The 15,915-nt window shown below is 42.2% G+C and overlaps 1 protein-coding gene across 1 annotated transcript in view; it reads right to left on the reverse strand.

Moving 5' to 3' along the window:
• The window catches only part of FSTL4 (follistatin like 4), a 203,170-nt gene that overhangs the window by 174,450 nt on the left and 12,805 nt on the right, over positions 1 to 15,915 (reverse strand). The window contains exon 3 of the mRNA XM_050979863.1: positions 13,515 to 13,548. Coding sequence (XP_050835820.1) covers positions 13,515 to 13,548 — 34 coding nt within the window. The remainder of the gene's footprint in view (positions 1 to 13,514; positions 13,549 to 15,915) is intronic.

Raw genomic sequence — 15,915 nt, forward strand, 5'->3', positions numbered from 1 at the left:
AGCCCTGAGTGCCAGCTGGCAGCCTGGCCAGCCTGGCTGCACCCACAGGCAGAGAGCTGGGATCTGGGAGTGCAGCATCACACCCTGACAAACATCATCTGCTCTAAGGATCTGCTCCATGAATTTTAATTTCTAACAACCTGGCTCCCAGATAAGGTCTAGCTCTGGGCAAAATAACATCCCAGACAGCTAATGCAGAGATTGTGCCACACATTGGGCATTCAGCTGCACCCCCCATGCTGTCATCCACACATGAAGCATTGAAACAGAGAAATGTTTAGGCTGGAAAACATCTCTAAGATCACTGAGTCCAACCACTGACCCAGCACTGCTAAACCCAGCACTAACCATGTCCCCAAGTGCCACACCTACAGTACACACCTTTTCAATTGCTCCATGAGAATGTGTGCTCCACCACTGTGCCAGGGCTTGACAACCCTTTCAGTGAAGAGATTTTCCCTAATATCCCATCTAAACCATTTCAGCATGAAGACAGCAGCACTCCTTATGGCACACATTATCCCTACATAGATGGAAACCTTGGCCCTACTCTCAAGAGGACAGAATGAACTCACAGCAGGACTGCAGGGGACACTCACAGCAGGGGGGGCCCATCCATGCCACCACCACCAAGGAAATTCCAAAATATCCAATCTAAATTGTAAGCTAGAAAGTAAATAAAGGAAAAAGGCAATATGCCCATCTCAGACTCCACTGTCATCCCCCCCATTACAGGGTACCTCCAAAGCTTTGGCTCCAAGTCACACTCTTATCTAAGTCCTGCAGTCAATTGGCATCACAGGACACACTCTCCAAAGTTATATTTCTTCCTTCAAAAAGGAAAGACAAAAAATAAAAACAACAACACCCCAAAACAAACAAAGAAAACCATAACAAAAAAACAAACTCCAAAGGAGGTAAGAATGGGAGAACTGAAAGCCATTTTTATCTTTATAGCTGGCAAACACACATCATTAGATTCTGATAGCAAGTAAAAAGACTGTGTTTACACTAACCTTAAAACCAGCAAATTCTGTTTAAGTATAATGGGAGTGAATTCACTGTCTGACAGTTGCCATTAACATTCTAGACCTGATGAACAGCTCCCGTGCTCAACAGCTTCCCACATTTCTTTCTCAGCTGGCCTAGTAAAAGTTAGTTCTTCTCCCTACAAACCACGACCTTCATATTCTAGCACCAGATAAATTAACAGCACAGAAAACAGATTTTTATCTGACCTTAAAAAAGAAAGTTTGTGTGTCCTGTCAAGGACTAAATGAATCTTGTGAAACAAAACCCAACCTTTTGCCTTTAGCAAACTTTGCCTGGAGCTTATGCATATGTTCCTGGAAACCTCAGACCTTCTTTTTGTCATAAGGCATTGCCTGAAGGAAACAGGGGTAGTACCAGCAAATTTTCCAGGAATTAAGAGAAATACTAACATAAGTGGTATTTGTGGGAAATACCATTTATTTTTACTGAGGCACCTGTAACATCGAGTAGTGAGGATTTTGTTTCACTGAAGATCCAGACAATGCTTAGCCTCATATCTGTTCATGAAGAGGCAAAATCTAAACTTGCCCTTTCTCACCAGAAGTAAAAAAAAAAAAAAAAACCAAAAACCTAAAAACTTTGTTGTATTTAAGCCATCACAAATCCAAATTTTAATAATTATCAGCTCATCTGATCTTACTCTTGCTCAAATACACTTCACCTATAAATAATGCTAGAGGGTGCCTGTTTACACACTGGAGATGGGATTTTGCAAGTGAGCCAAAGGCATCTAGTTTGAGGTTGAGTTTCTGCCTGTCTATTTCAACTGCAAACCCAACAGAGAAGTTCTGACCAGGCACTTCTAACTACTTAATGACCTCAAGCCCTTGGAGCCACCAAAGACATGCAGACCCCCTCACCCCAGAAGCAGCATGGGGCAGCACAGAGCCTGGGAGAGCTCCCAGGAGCATGGCAGTGCCTGGTTAAAGCCTGGATTCGATGATCCCAGAGGCTTTTTCCAGCCTTAACAATTCCATATTTCTGTGACCACATCCCCCTCCAAGCCCTTCCCAAAAGTGCAGGCTTGCAGACAAAAGCTCCATCCGCACGGCAGCCGAGGAGAATTTTAAGCCAGCAAAGGAGCGTTTGTTTGTGCTAAGAAAGAGATTTAATGTCTAAATTAAATAAGTGCACTATGCTTAGCTCCCACTGCCAGAGCTGCTGGATATTAATGGCTCTCCCTCTGGAGCTGGCTGTCCCTGGAGAGCCCTGCTCACAGCAGCCGTGTGCTGATCAGCACATCAGCAACGGGGGCACGCGCGCGCCCAGCCGCTGCCCCCTCCCTGCCCCTCCCTGCTCCCAGTCAGCTTCCTGAGAGGAACCGCTCTGCTGCTCTGACAGAAATCCTCTCGTCCCCTGAGAATGCACTGAAAGAACCAACAACAGGTTTGGTTCAAGGAAAGTCTGAAAATTATTGCTGCAAAATCAGGAAAGCGAAATGGAAATTCCACTGGTAGAGGACCGAGTCAAAATTAGCTCCTGGATGCAAAGGAAAATAAGCTGGATGCTTTAAATGATTTTCATCATCGTTCCTGTTTTTAAATGAGTACAATAAAACATGTTTCAGTTATGTAATTCCAAATACTAATTGCTATGGCATTTGAAACAGAAGATCATCCCACAGGTTTCCCAAACAGAGAGAAATCCATGTGCTGTGCAGAGGTGTTCAGCAAGGCCAGCAGCGCCGTTCTCCTGACAAGAACAGCCTCTCACCCTCCAGTGAGCAAACAGCATCCTGAGAAATAATCCCATTAGAGCTTCTGTCTGCTGGAAAGGCAGAGGGGTGAAAGAAAAGGCAGAGGGCTGTAACTATTATTTCTGTTTTAGAATACTAGGGGGTGCTCAGTTAAAGATGTGTGAATGATGACGGGATCATTGAGTCAGAAGGAACACAGCCCAGATGTGATGAACAAGGCCTGATGAACACGCTTCCTTTGAGGAGGGAATTGCAATGCCCAACACACAGATCAGGCAGGACTTGTTCTGGTGGTGTTATTTATATTGGGTGAACATTAAAAGGGTGAAGAGTCATTCTCAGCATTGTCTCACAGTCAATCAAGAAATCATTTTCAAGTTCACTCAGAATCCAATTATTTCACCAGCACCTCCACGCTTCCCAGGACATGTTAGGATGATCCAGGGATAATACAAACTCTGTGACTCACCAAAAATGATCACCTAGCACTCTCTCTAATCCAGCTGACCTGTTTGGAATATACTTACAGGTGTCATCCAAATGCAAACCTCCCCATGCAGGAAGCATTTATTATATATCCAAAAGGAAAAGACTTGTCTCTGCTTCTTTACTGCTGCCTTTATGTGAAGACAGTTCTGATTGGGACACCTTGTAGTACTGAGGAGCAGTCAGGGCTTTCTGGATAATTTAATGTACTGGTAAGGGCTTTGAATTAATCAACATGCTTTGCCTTACAGTAAAGAGTTGCTCCTTAGTGGTTTTGAGACCCCCAGCCCACTAGAAGCTGTTACAGTCCTCTGTCCAGCACACACACTGCAGCCCTGGCTGGCCAGTTCATCGTCATGATGGCAAAACCCAGCTTGGATTTACAGGCCTGTTAAAACCTGTACTGCTCTCCAACTTTCCTATGACTGCAGCTGCTCATTCCAAAAGCAGCATCAGGAACAGGCACACTAATCCAGCTATGCTGAGCAGTGAGACCCTGAGCCCCTCTCTGACAGACCCTCCCAGGGTCTCATCCTGTCTGCTGCTGAGGGTCACAGCCTCAAGTACAATGACAGAGAGAATGTACTTCCTCATGGATCAGAACTTCTGTGGGTCACACTGTCATTTCATCATGGCACAGGGCTCAGATGCAGCCTGGATCCCAACTCCTGCACACCTGGGAAACCCCAGCAGCATCTAGGAGTGCACACACAGGCACCTCAGAGGCTGGGGTATCTGCTCCAAGCACAGCCACCCTCTCCTTCCACAAACTGGTGTTTTCCCATGGAAATGTCTCTGGCAATGGGTCAGCCCTCACTGACATTGGTGCCAACAGAGTTGGACCTGTTGATAACAGCAGAGAAGCTGCACAGGGCTGCTTCCAATTTCTGGCTTCACTGATTCTATTTCCCAGGGAATAAGTGTTGCCACAATGTTGATTCTGTTAAAAGCAGCTGATGAACTTCTGTATTTAACAGGCAATAGGAGTTCAAACCTTAATATGGCTATTATATAATTTAGGGAAAACTAATAATTTTTGAAAAACAATTATGGGTAAAGAAGAAGTAAAAACCAGGATAATAAAAAAAACCTAGCTTCAGTAAGTGAGAGAAAAATTATCCTTTAACGCATTCAGATATGAAAAGTAAAGAAAAAAGATCCTGTTATAGGCAATTCACATCATAGAATTTCAATGGGAACAGCAAAACAACTAGAGGCAGGAACACTGCATGCCACTGTCACCTACTTTGCAGTTGCAATGAGAAACTAAATTGAAATCTTGTAAGAAGTGACATTTTGAAAAATTTCCAAATCTGCAGATGGAAAACACAACACTTTTTTCTTGTATTTTTTTATTTTCCAAGCTAGAGCATAATTTGATGCTATTATCTGCTGGCTGTGCAAGATAGATTTCAGCCTTTGCAACAAATATTGTGCACACAAACCCCAGGAACAGATACATCAATAACAGTTATGGTCCCCTATGCTGAACAAATTTAAAAGCCAAAATCCAACTTATGCCTTTGGAAGGAACCAGCTTTTAAGTCTATAGGTCCAGAATAATTTTTCACATATGTTAGCTTCATCCTGGTTAAACATGTGACTGGATGAGTTTCGTGATACCTGAAATGAGTCTAATAGTTTTACACTCAATTAGAAAAAGCATCTGGGCTGATATTCAGCCCTAATGACTGCCACATCATTGGAGACACTTTATCACACAGAACTTAGAAATTCAGGAGAAAGAAGGCACATCTTCACCTCACTAAAACTGAGAGAGTAAAAAGAATGACAAAAATACATACCATCTGTGAGGGAGAGGCAAGGATAATGATGAGGAGGAGATGGAGACAGAAATACGAGGATCAGTCTGATGCTACTTCATAAACACACAGTGCCCATTATGCAATATGCAAAACACCAAACCTGCCTAATACTCTTCAAAAATTCTCATCAAACACAAAAATTCTCATCAAGCAGCATGGCATGGATAAATAACTCCTGTCTCATAACAAACAAGGAAATATTTATGGAAGGCTATTAAACTTGGATTACTGAGACCTTGGAGCAGTTGCAGAGTGGCCAATCAGCTCTGTTGACTAAATACATATTTATAAATGCTTTACCTCTTTTATTTACCCAATGGCTTATTCATTCTGTTCTGGTTTTATTTGGGTCTATCAAGAACAGTAAATGTGCAGTTAGATGCATAATAAAAACTCCTTTAGAAAAGTAATTACATTACCTTATACAGAGCAGATTTTTCTTTCCCAAGTACCATGAACTGGACCATTTCACAGGCTCCTAAGTTCTTATTAAAAATATACTGACACATGCTAATTACTGAAATGAAATCTTGCTCAGAAATGTAAAGTCCAAAAGAACCATTTACACACAAAGTGGGGCCCCCTGCAAACCACTCATTTAGAGCAGAATATTTGCTTCAACAACAGCCAGGGACATGGCTATGGCCCCAAACACCTGAATGGCTCATTCTTCACATCCTGTTAGGAAAAAATTCTTCCCTGAGAGGGTGGTGAGGCCCTGGCACAGGCTGCCCAGAGAAGCTGGGGCTGTCCCATCCCTGGAAGTGTCCAAGGCTTGAACATGGCTTGGAGCAACCTGGGATACTGGAAGGTGTCTCTGCCCATGGCAGGGGGCTGTAAATGAGATAAGCTTTCAAATCCCTTCCAGCCCAAACCATGCTGGGATTCTATCATTCTGCTGGGTTTGGCTAGAGCAGGATATAGTGCAAGGCTAGGACAGCCCCAGAGGAAGCACTGCAAGGATTGCTGATGGTCTCACCACTGCCCAGGTCACCTCCAGAGCTCCCTTAGAGCCTCCCCTGCCATAAACCAGCCCCTCCTCAGCTGGGCTCACCCAGTGACAGGCTCAGCACCTCCACCTTGCACAGGCTGAGGCCGTGACCACCTGGGAGCAAGTACCTGAACTGAGAGAGCACAAAGAGGGCTATTCCTCTCTTATTTTTAGCTCATATTTGAGCAGTGAGTTGAAGCTCCAGTAATATTACCCTAATTGCTCTGCCTTACAGTTAAAGCTCAGTTCAGGAAGAAATGGCATGTTGAAACCTATTAAGTCTGAAATTGAAAGTGCACCAAGCTCTTCCACATATCAAGTAGACTACTAGCATGTTCAAAAATCATGACTCAAAAATCTGACTGGAGCTAGAAGCAATCCTGGACTTTGGATACTTTGAAAGTCTAAGTTTACTCATTTTTTTAATATCTAAGACATGCTGTATAAACTGATTTGTTTGACAGTGCTTACATATTACATTATATTGCCATTATCAGAAACATCTGCTGCCAGTTTTTTATCCAACCCTTACAAATGAGATTATGTTATAGCTGGTCTGAAGACTCTGGGTTTTCAGTGCATTTGTACTTTTCAATATCATGTACAAGCATCACATGTCTGCTCCATATGAGAGGGGCTTCCACATCATGCAGTGTTCTCTGTAACAACAGCATTTCACCAGAGTTATGTGGCTGGACACAAAAGTATTTCACAGAAAGAACAGTGCACCACTGAAAACAACCAAAAAAATGAAATCCAACATGACTTCAAATCTCACTGTACTTCAACCTGGCTGCTGCTGATGATACTTAAGTCAAGAAAAGCCCATTTGCCTAAAAATATGTCCTCTTATTCTTAAAGACAGGTTATCTTACAAGACCAGTGCAAACTAGTCCTGCTTTACAGCTAGAGAAAAGTGCTTTGGAGAGGCTGAAGATGCAGCCAAAACAAGGTTTGTAGGACAAAGCAGCATCTTCCAGAAGAGTTCCCAGTCTAGACGGAAAAAGTAGAGAAGTTTGTGGAGTCGAGGCCTGACTGAAGCCAACAGCACAAGCAGCTTTTTCAGCTGCCAAATCAGCACAAGTTTGTTCTGATTTCAGATGGAAAAAGAGAGATGCCTTCAGGCACATCCAGCTTCAGCACTGGGGATACTTATTTATGATGCACAGTGGTATGGAATACATATATATATATATATATGTTATTTTGTATCTCCCTGTAAATCCTCACAAGGTCTCAGATTTCTGGCTCGTCTCCATCTTCTCCCTCTTCCCACAATGGGAACTGAAGTTGTCCACTTCCTAAGCTTGTCCACAACCTGCTTGATCCGACCTGCTGCTGGGAAACAGCTTCCTGATTTCCTGCCACTCAAGAAGTTTTCACTTCAGCTCCTTCAGGTCCATCAATCTGCTGCTCTAGCAAAGCCACACTCTATTATACTTATTTACTAAAGAGTCATGCCCATTCTGCCATGAAGAGAATTCATTCCTCCTCCTGCCCCAGAGTACTCACCTACACAAACTGATGGATCCTTTTACAGAAAGCTTCACTCTGCAAAGCCACTCTGTTTCCACCAGTCAGAGAGCTGGGCACACAAGGGGTTTGCTATGCCTATGGCAGGGCTGAGCTAAGCCACGGCTGCATTCCCATTTTCAGAAGTATTCCACCTCTGTGAACAGTCATTTGTCAGCCCAATGTGACCACCAGGACCAGCCCTGTTTGGTTCAGGAGCTGCTCAGAAACTCCCTGGCTAAGCTGCAATTCTCTGCTCCTCATCCCAGACACATGGGCAGTACACACAGCAGCAGCAACACTGCCCAGGAGCATTCACAGTCCTGTTTAATTTACTACTGTGCCCAACACTGGCTAATGTGTTGATTATTTGAGGTTCTTCCCCTCCACAGGGTTTTACTCCCTCTTTTAAATCCTGCCATTTAAGAGCACAAAATATGCCAAGTTAAAATTAAAAACCACTGCTGATAGGTGTGTGGGAGCAAGCAACTTTGCCCTTCCCATCCAGGGCTAGGCTGTTCAAATGAGATGAAGTACAAAAAAATCTGAGAAACTGTGGTTTCATAACCTTGGAAACACAGGCACTAAACATCAGATTAATATCTTGACCCAAACATCCTTCCCTGAGTAACAGATTTCAAAGCACATGTTGTCAGTGAATGGCAAAGCCAGAGATAATGAAACTTTCTATGAAAATAAAGCAGCTGACATGGACAAAAAACCTTCAGGTAAAGACTGAGTAATTGTTAAAACTAGTATAAAAAAATGGAAAATACTCCAACTTGTGATTCAAAACAGGGATTTTTAATGTAAAATCTGTCCTTCAGACTTTGGAGGAATGTCCTGAAATTCAGCCAGTGTGTTTCTGAACACCCAGCTGTGTACAGAGCATATACCTACATCCAGATGGTTTAATATGAAAGTAAATATTTGGAACTGGGATAGCCAGACAACCCAGATCGTGGAGGTGCAGTTTCTTCTAAAGATCAACATAAGCACAGCTCCTGATTTTTGGTGTGTTTTGACTAACTCATAAGGAAAAAAAACACAGATTTTTTTTTATTCCAGTAATAGGAACAAAACAACATAATGGGAAATTAATAGGTGATTTACTACAAAAGTAATTACAGCTGACCACTTTGTGCTCCTGAAGGATTTCAGGAGAGCAACTTATCATTCCTGCCAATTTTGGAGTGCCTGTCATCTTCCATGGAGAGGCAAACATTTGAAGTGGGCGAAAAGAAAGGACGAAGTAACCAGAATTTCTGAAGGGCATTACTGTTTTATAACCATGACTCAGTTTTTCATGTAGGACATAAAAATTGATGTCAAGTGGAGAATAATGAAATATTTCTTAAGCTGTTGGCTGGATCCTCTACCACTGCTAATTGATGCAGAGATTTTTCAATAAAACTCTAGCAGCTTGAGAAAGCCCAGGGTGTGCTACATTCTATTGCTCCACATTGTGATTAGGAATCACAGTGTGACAATGAGGATTGTGTGTCTGTAATAAATATATACAAATAGGACATCCACAACACAGAGCTTGTGAAAACTCCAGACAAGTGTCAATTCAAAGAAGTTTTAATTCAAACCAGATATTTAAAGTTTGTATCTTTATGGCGGTGTGATGTCATCTGTCTGAATAAATCTAGAGTTGCATCTCATTTAATAAGATTATATGGTCAGAGCAGAAGCAATTTGACTGAACATTTCTTGGCTGAATGGTTTCAAAAGCATCTTTTGACACTCATTTGTTGTACGGATGATTGTGAACAACATAAAAACAAATTAAAAGTTTTAAGTCCTTGGGTTAGATCCTCAGCTAGTAAAAAGCAAAGGTGGTCCATTAATTCAGCAGAGCTCTGCTTATTTCTGTCTACTGAAGACCTGGCTCTTTATGCTTAATGTGACTATACATATGCTTGGGCACAGTTCTACTCAGCAGACAATTTGTTCTAATACTCAGCATCCCTCAGCCCCACAGTGCCAACTGAAATGGGAACATTTGTTAGCTCCAGAAGTTGCAGAATTAGTTCCTGTGTCCTTGTCATTAAAATAATTGGGGGAACCACTGGAGGCTCTGTTCTGCCAGACACGGGGAATTTGATGGACACAAATGTATGTGGCTTCTACATATCTGAGTTGTATGGTGTAATTTACAGCAACAGGTAAGTGTTATGCATTCATGTACACTCATTACCCAGGGAAAAGTCACCAATCTTTAAAATGAAACCCTGCCTCTGTCCAGCCTAATGTCTGCAGGTGCTCTCTACAAGCTTGGTCCCTTTTCTTCCAATCTAACACACACCCTTCAGTCTCCCAGTTCCTGCACAGGGACTTCTCCTCAGACTATGTAGATTTTAGGAAGAAAAATCACCACCCTGTGAGGGTGGTGAGATGCTGGCACTTGTTTTCCAGAGATGCAGTGACTGCCCCATCCCTGGAAGTGTCCGGGACCAGGCTGGACAGGGCTTGGAGCAGCCTGGGATAGCAGAGGGTGTCCCTGCCTGTGGCAGGGTGTGGAATGGGATGGGCTTTGAGGTTCCTTCCAACCCCAACCATTCTGACACCTCATCCTTTTCTTTCACTAAATGCCTGCTGTGTCCACATGATCTGCACAAACTGCTGCTTTTCCCAGCTCCCTACTCCTGTTTTGCTCTTCCCCATCTGCTCTCCTGCAGTATTACACTGCCCTGACCAGAACAAAGAGTGTGCAGGTTATTCCCTTTTGGGCTCCATTCTCCTTTCCTCTGCACTTATGGCAAGAAAAATCATTAAAAATTAACACAAAAATGAGAAAAAAGATTCAGTTAGTGAAAAAAGATCTGTCTGTCCCAAAGTTGTGATTTAAGTTCAACAGAGCAATGTAGAGGGATGGTATTCAAATCCTGTGCTTGTTTATCACATGCTGGGGGTTCTTGAGCTTGTGTTTAGAGGTTTTTTTGGCTGGTTGGGAGTTTTTTTGTTTTCAAAGCACAACACAAACCTGGCACCCTACCCCATATTCTGGTTACCATTGCATGGGCATAATATGGATGATAATACAATACAATATGACCCACCACAGTGGGTCAAATGTGTGACCAACTCAGAAGCAGATTTCAAGTGAATTTAGAAAAATATTCCTGCATCTTCAAATCTCAGATTGATGGTTTTTTAATTAAGAAATTATTTTTAGTCAAAAAGGGTAATATTTGCACACCAGTTAGGCATCCCAGGAACAAAATAGTTCTGCAGCCATTTCCATTTCAATTGAGAAGAAAATCAGTCTCCAAACATCACTGAGAGGTGGCTGCCAGCTGCAGTCAGGGAAGCATCTCTCCTCCATACCACAGCAATTAAAAGTTCATGTAATTACTGCTGATCTCATGCCATGGAAGTCAAAGGAAAACCATTCATTGCCTGTAATGGGCTTTGGAGCAGGTTCAAAATTTCTCCAGCAAATGTAATCCTGACACTGTGGAAACCAAAACCTGACAGTTTAACTACACTCATCCACAACTAAAAAAGAAAAAAGTGTTTTCATGCTCAACAACAATCAAGGCTTTGCTCCCTTTGAAAGAAAAGAGTCTCCTTTAAATCTAAAGGATTCAAACCTTTCGTCCCCAAATGAAGATAAATTCTGAAAAGTCTAAACCAGGATTGCCCCTCCTTTCACCAAAAGCTCTTTTTTTAATCATCTTGGATCATCCATAAGCCTGGGATAATAAAAACAGATACAGAGTAAGTCTGCTGAGCTCTCACATTTGTGGGTGTTTCTATGAAATATTTTTTAGTTTTTCAGCTTTTTAAGAGAGCCAAAATTTCTACCAAGGGAACAGAACAAGGATAAACCCAACTCCCAATCTCTTCCAATCATCTCATTTCCTCAGGTAAAAACCATTATCTGCAAAAATTACCATTTTTAGGGGGAAAAAGGCCTCATCAAAATCACCTCATACCACTTCACAAGATTTAGAAGAAATCCTTTTGTGTGCATAATAAACATTCTGACCCTCCTGTTATTTTTTTCCTGACACCAAATGATATCTGCTCTGTGCACATTTTAATACTGAACAGGTTTCTGAAGGAGCCTTTAGTTGAATTATTTTATAGGCACTATTGAGGAATAACTCCAGAGAGGAAGATACTTAAACATTGCTGAAAATCCCCAGGTAGCTCTGCAAATCCACAGGCTTTTGTTATCAAGAGGTATTTACCATGTTAGCATTTTCTTGACTTTTGAGGAGTTTGCAGTTCTTGATAATCCACATATTGCCTTGCTGGGCATAAGCCAAATTTATCTATACATCTTAACTCCCTCAGTTGCCATCCCCTTCACTCCAGCCATGGGTCTAAGAAGCTTCTAACTGAAGTCCATTACATTGAATTCACTTCTGAAAAAAATTTATGGTTTTACCCTTCAAAATAAAAGTTAAGTCTCTACCCATCCTCTGAAAGCAGTGAGAAATCAGCCTCACTTAGCCTGGAAATTTTGTGTCTTGAGGCACTGATCTCCAAATTCTGTTATTGCTCTGCAGTACCATTCTCCAAGCACACAATCTGTAAACTCAGTCCTGATTTCAAGAATTGCTATCTTTAAGCTCTCACATGTGTTGGTCACTTTCACTGTGAGGAAAGTTTTGGAAGTAGAACCCCCGTCTGAAAAAGGACTGGAGGTACATCCACAAGGCTGGACCCAGTCTCTGTGCCTACAATGAACTGCACCACAAACCACAGCCAGGGCATGACTGAAATGTGTCCACACCCACAACACCAAGGGCTTTTCTGCATCCCAAAGCAGCCCTGACCCACCCAAGAGCCCTCCTCAGCCTGAGACTGAGGGAAGTACAACAGAGCTGGATTTCTTCACAAAGAGGGGCAGAAGTCTGATCAAACACACACGTGCACTGGACACCTAAACCAAGTAGATTTCACCTTTAGCAATAGCTGTATTTTAAATTAATTCCAGCCTCTTGCTGCCTCAGCCTCACAGAAGAAAAAAAACCCACAAAAAACAACAACAACAAAAAAATATTTGCCCAAATGACAATTTACCCTTGGACCCGACCTTCTTTGCTTATGCAGTAAAACCTTGGTAGTTACAACCTCTTCCCAACATATGGGATGCCTGAAACAACTCAAGAAGCTGCTGGAAGGGAACAGGGAATGCATGAATCCATTGAACAGGAGAGTGCCACCTGCTTCACATTCTACCAAGACAGATGAGGAAAGCAACTGCCTGATCCAGAAAACATCTGCTGAACAAAATCAAAACTAATGATAACCAGAATGAGCTCTTTGATGGCCAACTCTCCCCCAGCTGCCAGGAGCCATCAAAGAGCCACTCCTGGCAGCAGCCAGTTGTTTCTGGGGCAGCAGAGTGCCCAGGAGCTGAGCTCAGAGCACCTTTGGGTGGAGCTGTGCTGGGCAGAGCATGGAGAGCCTCAGCTGCACCTTCTTCTCCCTGGAACTGGCCAGGGTCTGAGTTTACCACAGAACGTTTTGGGATGGAAAAGACCTTTAAATTAACCCAGCTCCAACCCCCTGCCAGGCCTTCCACTATCCCAGGGTGCTCCAAGCCCTGTCCAGCCTGGCCTTGGACACTCCAGGGATGGGGCAGCCTGTGCCAGGGCCTCACCACCCTCACAGGGAAGAATTCCTTCCTAATATCTCATCTAAATTGTCTTCCTTCAGCTTAAAGCCATTTAGATGCCCTGCCAGCACCCAAACCTTGACCAACACCACCATGAAATTCTGTGCTAAAAGAGCAGGTTTTCATTGGGGAAAAAATAATAATTCTACAATTTGCAACACTAAGAACTGTCAGACAAGCAGCAGGCACAGACTGTTGGAAAACCCACAGCAGCACAACCTTTCAAGTGTGTGAAGTCATGCTTATTTTAAAAAGTTACTGCAAGAATACTCAACACCAACACACACACTGAAAGAAAACCAGATTTCCTACCTTTTCTTCTTGTAACTTCAAACCTTCTGGAGTCCTATAAGGAAAAAGAGAATTTTTTGTGGTGTTTTTTATTAAATGCAAGAATTGTTCAAAGGCAGGATGAACAAACCCCCCCTAAAAACATGAATTACTGACCCAGGGAAGCATCTATGCAGCTCAATACAATAACTGAGGAGCAATTACAAGCACACATTTCAGTTTGTCCACAGATATTTAATGGATAAATATAACACCTAAAATGACTCATCACTGTGTGATAAATTACATTGTAAAGCACAACATTTGTCTTGAAAATTGATTTTTTTTCCCCCTCTATTTATGTTAAAAGAGAGCAGTTAGGAGGGTTATTATTACCACACCAAAGATTTGGGGTTGTGGAAGGAGAAACCATTACAGATATTTTTAGCAGAGACTTCTTCAAATATCTGAATAATTTCAAAGCCACTGGACTACTCATGCTGAAAGCTGAGTGCTCATTTCGACCCATGCACACCTACATAATATTTTTCCATATAATTTCTTTTGCAAATCATTATAACCATCTCTAATATAGAGCCTTGTTTTAAAACACTGTTTCTAAAGGTATTGCATTCCCAGGCAGCACTATCTCCTTATACTAATGGTGAGACTTCAGAGGAATAAATATTTAATTCCACACACTAACACTATTTATGGGTTAATTACAAATATGTCCAAATTTCCATGGTTGGAGTTATTTCTTGCAGCCAGTATTAGAACTGGAGGAATTGTGGAGACCATCTGGAGTGTCTCTGCAGTGGAGCCAGGCTGAGAGAGGTGGGGCTGCTCAGCCTGGAGAAGGGAGGCTCTGGGCACCACAGGCTGCCACAGAAATGCCTCTTTCTGCCTCCTGCCCCCTCCCAGAACCTTCTGGAAAGTCCCAGGGCAGGACAGAGCCACAGCTGAGGTCTCCTCCAGCCCAGGGGCCACCTCACATCACCCATGTCCTGCCCAAACACGGGGACAGTTTATCCTGTCCTTTGTCATTTGTGAGATGCTGCTTCTCCTTCCTTCACACAACCAAAGCTGCCTTCCTCAACACCACATCAGAGAAGGATCAGAATAGCAGAAATTGTCTCCTTAGCACCCTTCTAGTCAGCTGAAGGGGATAAAAAAAAAAAAAACAAAAGGGTATTTGCTTATAAAAATACTGTCATTATTCCCTGCAGGATACCACCTCAGTGATCCTGAGCAATAGATAAAATGGCATTCAGGATTAATACAGACTTCAAAGCATTTATCCTCTTTATGTAGCAGAGCTCTGAGCTGTGCAGGCAGTTATACTCCAGGGACCTCTCTGAGCTTTTCAAAATATTAGTTTGAGAGGTGGGGCATGGGATAAAAAAACTCAGCTACAGCTGCTATCATTAGGCCTGTGTACATGCAATATATGCAAAAGAGAAGAATACTTTTAAAGTTCCCCAGAGTCTCTCACACTAACAAGCTGTTTGAATTCTCTGCAGTTCAAAAGCTTAGAAATACTAAAACTAATTACAACTATTATATTGATCAAAAGGAAATAGACTATCAAGGCTCTATTAAACAAACATCCAAGTCTCATCTCACTTTTATAAAATGCCCTTTTGTTATTTCCATGTCTGCACAGACATCATGAAAGAGAAAGGATGGTCTTCAAAGTTTCCTTTCTTTTATTCTGCTCCCCTTATAATTGTAAGCTCTGATGAATATAAACTATCCGAAAAAACCAGATGCAGGGTTCAGAAGAAAAGCTTGCTAGAACTGCAGTGGGAGAACATGAGGTCAGGCTGCAAGCCATCACTTCTTGTTCCTGGGAAAACAGCAGCACTTGGTGTGTCCCCCAAAACATCCCTTCCCCAGGGAAACCTCCAATGACACTGAGAATGCTCAAGATTTCAGGACAGACAAAAAAAACAAAAAAAGGAAAAATGCCTAGCAGCCACAGCAGGGCTTAAAGTACAGTACAAAGAGGGAGCAGCTCCAGGTAGACTTCTCTTGAAGATGATACTGATCTCAACTAAAAAAAGAAAAATCATATAGAGGTTTCAGAGGTTTTAATAGTGTTACCAGCAGAGAACCAAAGTATTTGGATAAAAATGACACCAAAGTTCTTGAATGCATTGCCTGAGGAATACTTTTCTGCAGAAGCCATAAAGCAGATGGTTATAAATGAGACTTATTTCATGGGCACCATTTAATGACTGCAAATTCCTTTAACTAAAAATCTAATTTTATCAGAGCATAAATCATCTGCTTTGAAGGGAAAAAACTGTTTTGGATTTTCCATTCCTTCTAAAAAGCTTCTTCATGTGCTGCTTTAAATAGCATTTCATTAGTGCAATACAACAGTTTTATTTGTCAAGGTTCACTTTTAGTACCTATTTCCTAGTTTTTAATGTCAGTC

This window comes from Serinus canaria, chromosome 13 (genome assembly GCF_022539315.1).
Source record: "Serinus canaria isolate serCan28SL12 chromosome 13, serCan2020, whole genome shotgun sequence".
NCBI lineage: Eukaryota > Metazoa > Chordata > Aves > Passeriformes > Fringillidae > Serinus > Serinus canaria.